This window comes from Excalfactoria chinensis, chromosome 7 (genome assembly GCF_039878825.1).
Source record: "Excalfactoria chinensis isolate bCotChi1 chromosome 7, bCotChi1.hap2, whole genome shotgun sequence".
Lineage (NCBI taxonomy): Eukaryota > Metazoa > Chordata > Aves > Galliformes > Phasianidae > Excalfactoria > Excalfactoria chinensis.
This window is the reverse complement of record NC_092831.1, coordinates 7,974,245-7,987,436: the sequence shown is the minus strand read 5'-3', so window position 1 is coordinate 7,987,436 and position 13,192 is coordinate 7,974,245. Positions and strand designations below refer to the sequence as shown.

The 13,192-nt window shown below is 42.6% G+C and overlaps 1 protein-coding gene across 1 annotated transcript; it reads right to left on the bottom strand.

The window, feature by feature from the left end:
• Positions 1-5: 5 nt before the first annotated feature.
• LMLN (leishmanolysin like peptidase) lies at positions 6-12,911 on the bottom strand. Its single transcript, XM_072341218.1, has 17 exons — positions 12,743-12,911; positions 12,526-12,623; positions 12,396-12,426; positions 12,080-12,162; positions 11,516-11,633; positions 10,905-11,074; positions 10,503-10,608; positions 10,163-10,257; positions 9,382-9,499; positions 8,577-8,684; positions 7,673-7,749; positions 7,440-7,550; positions 6,597-6,729; positions 5,867-6,026; positions 5,394-5,524; positions 4,474-4,684; positions 6-3,724 (listed from the first exon to the last, which is right to left on the bottom strand). Exons 1-17 carry the CDS (start codon positions 12,899-12,901, stop codon positions 3,630-3,632), a joined length of 2,004 nt encoding a protein of 667 aa, XP_072197319.1. The 5' UTR covers positions 12,902-12,911; the 3' UTR covers positions 6-3,629.
• Positions 12,912-13,192: the final 281 nt, after the last annotated feature.

The window sequence follows — 13,192 nt, the reverse complement described above, 5'->3', positions numbered from 1 at the left end:
CTCTCAAAGGAAAGGCCAAGAAAAGTCCATTTTCTACAGACATTTTTATTGATGAACATATTCTTTTCCTTCTTTCTTATGACACTTTTACACAGTAAAATAAGGAGGCTTCATAAATAACAAAAAATTAGCCCTTAAATCTCAACCCAGTCAAAAGCTATGTAAAATAGTTTGTTCTGTATTTACATTCTGTACCAAAATAGGAAACACATATTCAAGGTCAGCCGGTTCTCCCAAGACAGTTGTTTTATCTCCAAGGGAAGCTTCACATTCTGAAGGCAACATTTACACTTAGGAGTTTTGATGGTGTAAGATGGCATCATTGAATGTAACAGCACAGACCCCAGACCCACACAGTGACACATGCAGGCATCCAGCCAAGCAATGGGCCAAGCCCAACCTGGCTGCAGGCTCCCACAGCTCAGCTCACAGCCACTCATGGGACGTGTGGAGAAGGGAGGACCTACGCATCCCTCCCTTCTGAAACATATTTGAGCAGGAAGATTTGCACCAGCCTTTCTAATTAAGCAGCGCATAACAAAAAGAATGAGCTATGTTGCACCGACAGTCAAGTGGTGAGCATCAAAGTTGTGTTCCAGTCATTAACCTACACCAAGAGCAGCCTCCCAGATCTTCAAGACATCTCAAGGGAAAGGAGCATCCTGCTTGCCTACGTTATTTACTTGGTGAACACTGCAGCCCAAAGCTCTCCTTCCTCCTTGTAACTGAAACGTAAGAAAAAAAGGAGTTCCTACAGCATGACCTGCCTCGACTTCTAACTGAAATATATATGTATAGATTTGAACTACTGGGAGACCAAACTTAAGGCTACGCAAATGATTGTTTTAAGTGACAATTTTAGTTGTGTTCCACACTAAAAAAAAAAATGGCTTATGCTTCCTACTTATGTTGCTCTTAAAAACCTGAGATGTGTTTTTACTTAATTCTCCTTAAGCCGCTCAAGTTAACAACAGGCTAAAAGCTGAACTCAGTGCCACACAGAACTGAGGTAGGCAGTTTTACTCAGATATTCCTTTTGACAGCCACCAATTCACTGCCACTTCAAAGCAAACCTGACGCATCCCCTGGCAGCTCCAACAGAGGTGCAGCTCACCGACAGAACTGGTTGGATTCTGCCCGCTTCCATCTGCCCTCCCAACAAGTCGGTTCCAATTCTGTGCTTCACGGCCAGCTGAAGGGCTGCGTGTCAAAGAAATTACAACTGAAATCTCAGATTATTAAGGCGTTAATAGTTTTACTTTACTGGATTCACTGATGCAGCTACTCAGCAGGTAGGGCCCAACCTGGCTACAATCACTCCTGCAGGCAGAAAGATGTTCCCTGCAGACACAACACACTGCAGCCTTTCCTTACTCAAACGTATCTGATCCAGAAGTAGGGAAGCATCAACGTTTTAAGCCATCTCTCAGTTTTCAGTTAGTGCTCAGAAAAGCCCTCGAGATAAACAACTGGGTAGAAGACAAAAAAAGATTCACTTAAATATAACAAACCCCACTTACACAGACAGACCAGCATATCAAATACCAAGTGCAATAAATTAACACCATTAGAAATGCTTAACAGTTATAAAGTTAACCAGAAAGTTCCAACAGTGCAAATATTTCACAGTAAGAAAAAATAACCAATAATTTCTTTTCAAGTATAAAAAGCGTTGCTGCTGAGTGATGCCATTTCGACTGTATTATTGCACAACAGACAAAAGACACAATATCAACCTCTGGGGCCAAAGATATATTCTCAAACCTTTACATGTTCAAGGAATCCACTTATACCGACTGTTGATTGTGCATACCTTAAAGTTACCAGTGTTTGCTTATTCATCTGAGTGTTTCTTGATTCAAATTTGTACACACTTAAAGCATTTGATCCTTAATTCATATTGCTTCTCAGAAACACTAATTAAGGCTAACCAGGCCTTGTTTAGCTCAAAGCAAGCTGGGCATAACCTACAGATCAGCAGGGGAACTAGCCCAGTGCAAGGTACTCTCTCAGCCACGTGCCCTCAGTCAGTTTTAGGTTGCAGCTTACTCACCACACCAGTGTCATAAAGTGTCTTAAAAATATATACTAGGCACAAAGATAATCTTCAGTGTCCTCACAAGTACAATGAAGTCCTATTATCCAACATTAATCGTAGCTAAAGAAGTTACTCCTTCCATCCCTCTACCTTTCATTTTAGAAAGTCATCAAGCCTTAAAGAAGTGGTGTAACATCTTCCTCCCCACCTTTGTATTTTTAGTGCACGTGGCGCATCTGCTCCCTCATTGAGCACCTTCCCATAAACGAAAGCTATGCAGCAGGACAGATGAGGGTTGGACCAAAAAGAGCCTCCTTGGCTCTAGGAGGTGTTATTAGTAACACATTATGTAGGGTCAGGAACTAAGGAAAACATCCTCACAAGTGTCAGATAGAGCAGCTGTCCTCAGTGAGACAGACTTTGCTCATTTCTTTCCTCAAGCACATTCTGTCCCCCAAAAGATGGATTTTGTACCTGGGCGCACCCTTGTGTATCTCAAAGTGTCTGATTCTCTAACATAATCCAAACGCCAATTATTTGTGTAGTTGAACTATCAGGCTCAAGAAAGAGGGGTGGAAGAAGACAGATTAGACTTTTCTTTACCTACTCAATACGGTTTTGGCAGAGAGAAGTCAACATGGTTCTGTAAGATGATAGCTGCCACAGCTACCAACCTTCAACAAAAAGTGAGAACAACTGTGTTAATGCTCATACTAATAAAAAACAATGCCATGGTTTAAGAAAAATGTCATCAGAAAACCTAGCCCAATTTTACAGACTAGAATCAAGTACTGAAAATTGTTTGTCTAGCAAACCGCTTCGAGAATATTCTAATATCTCACATATTCCAGTTCACATGCTAAACAAGGACGCGACTTCTAGGCAGCTGTTGTAGCCATCACTCTGAAATTCCACTCTGTGCACGTAAGAAGGTCTACGTGAGCCCCAAGTAGATGCTTTACCACAAAATAACATGAATACCGAGAAGCCTCAAAGCTGCAGAATTCAGGTGAGGAAACAATTCCCAACATCTGGTCCATTCCATTCCTTTCCATTCCTTTCCATTCCATTCTTTTTTTCCCTGTGAAATGTAAGAACTGACAGAAATGTCCCATACCTGCTTAGGTCTGAGTCATTAGCAGTGATGATAACTGATTTTCACATGGCTTTCAACTAAACCACTGAGGTATATTTCCAGTTTGAGGGTGCTTTGCTACCAGTCGCACTGAAGGAAAAAAAAAGAACAAAACAAACCACAATCCCAAATTCTACGACAGCAGAGTTCTCTCCAATCTTGACCAAGCCGCCAGGAAGGCTGGCACAGCGATCTTGTTACTGTGTCAAAATCAAGGGTTGCAATTCAGGAACATACTGGCACTTATTGAGATGACACGGTATATTTTCCACCTCTCAGGCTCTGGCTGCTGTTGTCAGCACCTCCTTGACTATTGCCTGCACCGCTACTAGGCAGGAGGGATGAGGCTCAGGAGAAGGCAGCTGCCTGCAGAGACAAAACAACTCAGTGCTCCACAACAAGAGGTGCAACACTGCGGTGCATCATCCTGGAATATCCTCTTGCTCCCTGCTTGAGTTACGCGCAGAGGAATAATCCTGTTACCAGGGGGATTAAGTTAGCCATCAACAGCCAAAGGGTTACGACTAGGCTAGACGAGCAGGAGCACAAATCTGAAACAAAAAGCAAAAGAGTATAAAGTTTTTACGTTGCATTTAAAGCCAGGATAAAATAATCAGAGAGCAAAAATGTATTTGTAGTCCTTGCACTTATTTGCACTGATTTATTTTTAGCTTTCAAGGCTAGCAATCCCAAACAGACAAATAAACGACTATCCCTGCTATAGGTGGCCCAAACAAGTTTATTTTTTCCTTAAATACTGCAATAGAAACAACCCATCCAACAATTAAAGAGTTGATTAAAGGCTTAAAAATAAGCCACAGTTGAGAAATACTGTAAAAGCTGTTCTCCTTCACTGGTTGGCATTGGAGAGAATCTACTCTTGACAAAATATTAGCAGGTAGTTGGTGAATGAAGATTTCTTCTTCCTTCAGAAAGCAAAGTTACACCTGTCATTTGTATTCCGGACTACTGCATCAGTACTGTCAACAGGAAAACATGAGTACTCCTTTTGTACTACAGTGATGATTTTGAAGGTCATGCTGTACTCCCCAAAACAGAGATCTGATTTTCTAAAGCTAGGTTTCTGGGATGACTACCAGACATAAAGTATTTATGTTTTAGATGTATTTCTCCTGTATCAGCCGCTAGAAAGAAAAGTATGACTGCCCAGTACCTTGCCACCTCCCATCTTAGCTCCTGGAACAGCAAGACCAGGGCTCTCCTTTCCCATTCCCAATGTGAACCATTAGTGCTTTCAGAGGTTTTAGATTAAGCTTCAGCACACCGTAAGGCAACATACCAGTTGCTGCAGCTCTCGATAAGTTCAAAGCTGGAGGATCTCGCTCTGGGGGACAGGAGTCACAGAAGTCCCAGCAGGCAGGGCAGATCAGATTCCCAACATGCACCCAGCCATTCATCTGAATGCTCACAGTTAACACCTGACCCGAGCGGCTGCACAGGTATGCAGTGTCCTTGACCCAAACATGCAGCCCTTGTGGAGAACAAGAAACCTTAAAAGAAAGGAATAAAAGTGAGGTCTGTATTATGATTTACTGGAAATATGTTTTTGAGCTCTTTCCACAAGGAAATAACATGTTCAGTAAACAGTCTGTACACAGCACAGATTAACTACAAGCATTTTAACACACCTGCAGCAACTATTTAACAGAACTGCACTGCCTGCACTCTTCATGCAATCACACAGATGACCAATGAGACTGAGTGAAGTTCTGCTTCTGCTAAAAACTGCATTTGAGAGCTGTGCTGTCATTGAAAGAGACGCCTCCAGTTGAGACGGTCACAGAGCAGTAGGAGCATAATGAGAAGTGACATGTGCACGGTGCTTCCTACCGCAGACAAATCGGAGTGATTTAACTCACGTAGAACTCTGACAACAGACGATTTCAACCTAAGCATTCTCACTTAGCTGAGGAAAAAGCATCACAGCGATAAGACAAACGAAGCCCTTAGGAAGACTGGAGGTAGCACACAGGTCTGCCCAGTGGCCACGCGCTTGACTTGGTGTGCCATCTAAACTACAGTCTCATGGTTGGAAAATACTTCTTGTCAAAGCACGTTCTATTTAGTTATTTACAGGAAGAGATGATTCTGAACCGTGTCCAGGCGCCCACTGTATGTCAGATTTCTCCCCTTGATGTTATTTAAAAGAAGAACCAAACAACAAAGCAAGAAACAAAACCACGCAACATACACACTCACTTGGTAACATCCACTACCCCAGTCGGGGTAACTGAGCTTCCTCCTGCACTGTTCCATGATGAAAGCTGATTTCTGAATCAGACATACAGAGTTTGGTCCGTATTCTTCTGCACCATAGTTTTTGGTAGGATCTAAAGTGGAGAGAATAAACTGCAATTTACTAAGTGAAAAGGAAATCCACGTCAAATAAGCCTGCCATAAGTAAGGTCGCCACAGTTAATTCCCAGTTTCCTTCTAGGATCTTTCAGACCATTAATCATTACTCAACACGGGAATTATATTGTCTTGCAAATGCAGTGTGAAGAAAACAAAGGCACTTTCCATAGAAGCCCATGAACGTTTGCTGCAGGGAGAGCCAGTTGTAACTGCTGGCTGGAGGGGAGGGAATGTTATTCCTTCTGTTTTGAGAGAACTGCACAGAGGAGTAAGAACTCCAGTCTCTTAAATACCACATTAAAGCCTTGAAAACTAACCTGGTTGGTTTTCGATTATTCTGCAGTCTGAGCTGCGCTGAAATTCACCACTTAAATGCCAACTGAATTCTTGACTGAAGGGACAATAGTCAGCAATTTCTACTGAGCCACCATAGTAAGGCAAGTCTTCTGCTGGTACTCCACTGAGATTGTCAAAATACTGCCAAACAAAAGAGGTGGTGAAGCAGTTTGTTCAAAGACAGGCATATGGCTGGGTTGTTTGTTTGTTTTTAAATAGAACTAATCACTACAGCTGTAAGAACATCAATTACTTCTCAGGAATGCTATTAACAGACACTTATAATACCCCTGAGCCAGATGAGCCCAAAGTACTTAGGAAAACATCAACAGTGCACTGGGATCCACATGTCCCTGCACTGCCCCATCCCTTCTTGCTTTTATAGCTGGGATGAAACAACAAACTTCTTAGCATACAGTGACATAAGGCATGAGATGAGGTGAAGAAATACCTCAGACAGAACATTGCAAGCTTCTGCTACACAGTAACATTATCACCTGAACTTTGCTTCAAGAGATGAGAACATCCTTAACATCTTCAGGTCATGAGGCTTTATTTCAGGCCTTCATATGTCTTATAAATAAACTAAGCAGACATTTCTCACAACATCTACTCTCATCTACCGGTTCAGGAAAAAAGAAAACCAACCACTGACTGCATAACACAGTAATGCAAATGTTTGGTGATTTGATGAAGTAAAATCCATGATACCTGATATTCCTGAGGTAACTGCTTTGGAAACTTCTGCAAGTTGCACACTGCTACTGCTCTTTGGTCCTGTCTGCAGGTTAACTGCAAAGGGTTACTCCTCAAAGTGTCACAGTATGGACTGATGAGTTGCCTCCTCAAAGAAAAATAATTATAACAACCCAATCAGATGAACTGCTTTCTGTAATACAACTACGCAGCTTGTCACTGCTGTCTGTTCCTGCTCTCCTTCACACTTGTTCAATCATAAAGAAGCGGGGATATCTTGTTTGTTATGAACTGGTAATGCTATTTGTCTGGTTATGAACTTCTTAATTTCAAGAACATCAACCCTGCCAACAAAGTCACGATGCTCCTTGTTGCAATGACATTGCTCTGTAAACCTCCAAGTGTTTACAAACAAAACAAAGCCACCAGGGAGGAAATTTATGAGTACTGTAACAAAGAAACAAACAAAGAAGGCTTTGCTTTGACACGGGTATCACACATTTTTTGTGCTTTAAGTAAAAATCCAGTAATGCAAAACATTCCCAGCTGCACTGGCAATTTAAAATGACAAAGCTTAAGCAAAGAGTTGCTTAAGTCCCTCCCCCGTGCACTACAAAGCACAGTTCTCTTACAGTAAGAGTGAACACATTCTACATTCCAAGGTGTCTGGCTCTGTATTTATCAGGTACAGCACCACTGGTCTTAAGACATTTCACGTGCTCTTTCTCAAGTGCATTCTGAAGATACTTTAAAGAACATTCCTTACGTATTTCTACTCAGTTTCATTTGAAGAGGGACAAATTCAAACAAACACGTTGTCACCTCTATTTAGGTGTTTATTTTGAAAGAAGGACTTACTTCTGTTTCTTTTGGTCAATCCAGAACTTACAGCTCTTCATTACAAAGTCACAGCCTTTATTACGGCCCCAATCTAATTTCTCCGCCATGCTGTAATTCGCTTTATACCACCTGCAAAGGTATTTTTGAAACGAAAGCTTGAAAACTAGCATCAAGGAAAGCAAACAACAAACACAACTGAAGGGAAAAAAAAATCCATTATCATTCACATACATATACATTCATACACTCACCCTGTGTCTTCCATTAATGCTAAGGTGATCCTGGAAAAGACTCGGTTCTGTGTATGGGATCCAGTCATAGCTTCATTCTGAAAGTCACCAGGTACTATTAGAAAGCTCTTGAAAAATCATTAGTTAAGAAAATGGCTTACTATAAAAAAGCATTTTATGTTAGAGCCACGCACTGAGGGCCACTGGAAGCTCCGGTCCCGTCTTATTATAGACAATAAAGTTCTTCAGATTATCCTTATTCTAACAGCAGTCTTTCTAGTTTCCTTTCAACTACTGCTCTACACATAAGTTACTAGAAACAACTGGTTTTGGTCTCAAAAATGCATGTTTTTTCAAGTTTACTTCCATGAAAAGGCCTGTCCTAAAGCACTTATAGTATCACTTACCAATAACAATTAGATGGTACATCTTTGCCCAAAATACCACATAACTCACTGTCATAAACAAAAACAAGTTTAAGTGTAAGGAGGGAAGCGTTCCTTGGTCAGATGAGTTTCTGGAGTAAATATGGCAAAAGCTTCTCCTAATGACACACATGAGTAAAGACAAAATCCAGGCAGTGAACAGACTGAATGACCAAAGATAATGAATCGGGTGACATGACTGAATTGAGCCAAAGGAATAGCCCCTTTCCCATAGAAATGAGACCTTCTCACGGCAGATAAACGCAACTACTGAAAAAGGAAATGTTTCTTGTCTCAAATTCATATTCTGAGATTTAGTAATGAGATAAAAATAGATATACCCAGAAATTGAATGCTTGTTTCTAGTTAAGCACTGCTTTTACTATGTTTCAGTGAGTTCTGACACACTTGTTTTTTTTGAGGCTCCAGTAAGTATCACTATAAATCCAAAAATAAAGGAAGGGGAAACAGGCTTTTCTATTCCTAATATGAGCACCAACCTCCAACAACCTCTTCTCCCAGTGATTGAGCTCAGTGCCCATCCCACCTTGATTTTCAAGCTCCATTCCCTCTAGGATCGGACAATCAAAATGTTTCCGAGCTTCTTCCTGGAAAGAAAACATTTCAACACAACCCTCAAGATACAGAGCAGCAGCCACATGCGTTCCTCATCTTCTAGAATTATCTTGTGAAACTATTTCAGCAGCTCCCTTTCAACTATCTGGTTTTCCTTCAAATGTAAAATACTTCTCTTATTGAGATGCTGACCAAGCCAACTGGCACCCCAACACCAAGCCAAGCAACCTGCTTACTTGTCTTCCAGAAACAACAAGCCATCAAAGCTTGGAAGGTTAAAACAACAGCAGAATTAAGTGAAAATGCTGTGCGAATGCTAAAGACTACGTTAAAAGATGTCATTTTTAACACCACCACCACAACCTGTTTCTAAGGAACACCTTTGGGGGGGGAAGGCAAATGAAGCTTTCTGTTAAGAAGCAGGGAGTATCCAACTAGTTTTGTATGAAGAAGTGGTTTTCCAGAAGGTCTGGAAATCTTGAAAGGCATCAGAAAGATAAAACCTGGCCTTTGCCAGCATGGCAGTACCCATGGGCACCACTACGCTCTGAGCAGTTTGGCCAGCATGGCCAGTCTTCATAAAACAGAATTTTGCCCTATACACTTAAGATAGATTTAAAACCAAGGGGATTTTTGGCCAAATATGAATAACATTGCCAAAGTACAAAATATTCATGACACTGGAACATGAGAGAAACCTTCACACGCAAAGTGTAACTTAACACTTACAACAACACGAGGTGTTGTCAGAAGATAAACAGCATGTCGCAGCATTTTGCCACCACGAACGTCCCATAACCTCACTGCTTTCTGAACAACCTTATCGCTCCACTGATACAAACCTAGGCTGTAAGAAGAGTTTGTTAGATACAGATCTTTCCCATTGACACGTGCAACTGCGCAAAGTTTCATTTCCATTAACAAATAGAATGAAGAATAATCTCTATTTCTAATTCTTTGTGAAGCTTACATTGACTTTGCAACACTTCTCCTTTGTAAGGTACACATCTATTACATGCCTTACCAAGGGAAACTATTAATTATGCCTTCAGACTTGAGACATATATTCTACAGTTATCGAAAATGTACTGCAAATTGTTTATTCAACAACAACATCACACATCAGCCTCCACACACAGTCATTTCTGCTAACTATAGACCATGTGAGATACGTGCCTTAAAAAGAGTGACCTGAACCAGCACTGGCTGGTTATAAAGGCTATAAAAAAATGCAAGACCCAACCTGGTAAGGTGTTCAGAAAACATGGGCAGTTCTAATGTTTAACTTCAAGCCCTCTGATAAATAAGTCTGCCTCATTATCATCCCTATGCATTACAAGGGAAATGTTTAATGGCAATGTAAAGGAAGACTAATGTAATTTCTTTTGAAGTTTGAACACAACAAACACAAAGGTATTAAGATGGCTTTTCAACAGGCTGACAGTAAGAATATATCAGACAACCTGAAGAAATCCTTCAGTGTACTGAGAGGTCCAAAACCAACCGATACCTTTCATTAAAAGGAGGGAGTCCATCAGCATATCTTGCTGTCAAAGGCTTTCCATCATCATCACGATAAAATGCAAACAGTCCAGCAGAGAAACCCTGCAAGTAAAGTAAGCAGGAACCTTTGATAAGACATCTGCACACTGAGTCCAATGCCATGGAAGTTTTTACATCTGCAGCAGGCACACTTAAGGTGCTGCACCTCAAAGCAAATAATGCAGGAGTTGAAACAGGCAAAGCCAGAGCTTTGCTCTCACCAACCATCCTTCTCTCCCAAGGAGATGTGGCAATGTGAAGAAGCAAGCACAAGTTTCAGGGATGCATTTTATAACATCAACCCTTACCAGCGCATGGATGATCTCGTGTTTCACTGTAGACAGCATGCCAACAAATTCCTGAGGTTGCGTTGAGATCATGTTTGGACACAAGTTGGCATATCCTGCTATCGGCCTGCAAGACAGTTTTATAGTTGCTTTCAGTTAAAGAGCAGCAAATTCATTTACAACAGCAGAAGCAGGATCACAAGACAAAGCTCAGGCAGTAACAGTGGAGGATTACTTCTGATTTAAATGCCTCAGCTTTGCAAGTTAAGCTTTTTCAATTGTTGGTGGCTTTACACGGATATAGTATTAAGTCATTATCTCAACGACTTCTACTTTGTAATATAACATAAGTAGACAATTAAACTCCATACATAAGCTCTGAGTTTAACTTTTAAAACAGTCTGTACCAGAGAGAACACTCACCTGTCCATTTCAGCTTCCAGCTGGCAGTAGGCTGCATATGCGATGATGTTTTCATGGCCACACCTGTCAGTGGTGAGAGCACTGACATAAAGGACAAAGTCAGCATCTGGAACCCCTTCTTGGTCAGGTACGTCGGAGAGCTGCTCGTTCTGATTGTACACCCTGCATGGCTTTGACAGTGTTCAGATGGAACCATTAAAATGTATCAGCTGTGACAGTAATTGTGTATTAACAAACAACTGCTAGCCAAGAATAAGCCCCGTTCTAAGGCAGGTGAAGAATGAGAAACTCCCTGCAACAACAGTATATAAAACCAGAGCCACAGAATGACTTCCAAATGACTAGCTCTTGTGATTGAGAGCTAGGAAGTGGCAGCTGTTAAGACAAGGGGCTTGCCAAGCTAGATGTCCCAAAAGTAACACACTTTGTTTCCCATAGTGAGTTCTGGCTCACAGACAGCCTACATAAGCAGCCATTGCTGCACAGTCACTTATACTTAGCATTGCCTGTGAATGGTAGGCTATGCACAGCAAGCAACGTTAATGTTTCCAGTAGCTTCTACAACCAAGAGTACTTGAAAAGCTAAGATGCACCGAGGCAGCTCAGAGTACCTGGAGGTGCTTTTCTGGAACGATAACTGGCCCACATCGCGTGTGGTTGGCACAGGCCCCTCGGCAGTACCTGTGGGGGTCAGCTTTCCTCCTCAAGTACTGGTTCGTTGCACACTGCCTTCAATCAAACATTAAAGACACACGGCGCCGTTTAGAATTTAAAAGGAAGCACAGCATAGTCTTACAGCATCCAATAACACTATAATACTACATAATATCTAATATTGCAATATTGTAACTTTCAAGCTGAAAAACATTAGTTATGCTATCCAGGGGACACAATGCCTCCAGCTGTTAACAGAGAACTCCACAGGTTCAAGGAAAGATTAGAAACATAATTGGGGCACACTAAAAAGCAAACAAGCAGCACATATTCTCCTTATCATCTCCGAATACAGGTGCTGATCACAGGTTTGTACATCTTCCTCAGATAGCATCACCCACCACCACTGAGACCACTGGTCTGAGCCAGGGCATTTCTTATGTTCTGACTATATTCTTAAAGTCTATATGTAATGCAAAATACCAATTACAACACTGGACATTCAACAAACGTTCACATACCTGCTTAGCAAGATAGTACCTGTGGATTTGCGCACTTGGAAAGTCTTCTCCAAGTAAGAGATGGCTTGTGGGAAGAGTTTGTTCTAAACAGAACAAAACCAGAAGTCACCCAGAAGCAGGGCAGGCAGAACCTGCAAGCTTTAACAAGGCACCTGAAACACGCCAGGTGCTGTGGTTTAGAACAGCAGAGATGCTGTTCTTCCTAATGCCTTCCTATGCGGTTCAGCGGTAGAATTGTTTAAGTTGGGGAGGGACATTTAAAGGTCAGTCAGTCTATATGGTTTATAATAAAGAAAAAGAAAGCAATAGCACATACCTTTATAAGGTGTCTTTTCTCTGGTAACAAACTATATTGGAAAAAAAAGAAAAAAGAAAAAAAGGTGGGTTTTTTTTGCTGTTTTATTTTGCTAATAAGATTTGCACTCTCAGCACAACGCTGCACTCACCCCTCAACGCTCCTGTCGTATATAATCTTAATCCTCAGGTGCTGATCCACGCTTCTCTTCAGGACGCGGCTTTCCCTCAGCGGAACCCCGTAGACCACCTGCCGGACAGGAGCAGAGCGCTGCGGCCCTCCCAGCCCTTCTGGCCTGCAGCCCTCCCGCCCGACCCCTCACATCCACCTCCCCGCCCCGCACCGCCCGCGGAACCCCGCAGCCGCACCTCCCCACCGCCGGGCACGCGGTGCTGGCAGGACGAAGAGGAGAAGGAGGGGGAAAGGCCGGCGGCGCGGCTGCAGCCCAGCAGCAGGGCGGCGGTGAGCGCGGCGAGCAGCGGCCGAGGAGCGGCACCGCAACGCCCGCCGCCCGGCTCGGCGGCCATCTTGGGATGCCCTTCCACCGCGTCGCCATGGAGGCAGCGCCCGTGGACGTGCTGCCAGCCAATGAGCGGGCGGAGAGAGAGGGAGAGGGCGGGGCGGAGGCGGCAGGCGATCTTTATTGGGCGAGGCTCACCCAATGGGAGAAGGAGGAGAGAGCAAGGCGACGGCGAGCTGAGCAGCGCGGTGCCGTGCGATGCAATACAATACAGTGCAATGCAATGCAATACAAGGCAATGCAAGGCAATGCAGTGCAATGCAATACAATACAGTGCAATGCAAGGCAAGGCAATGCA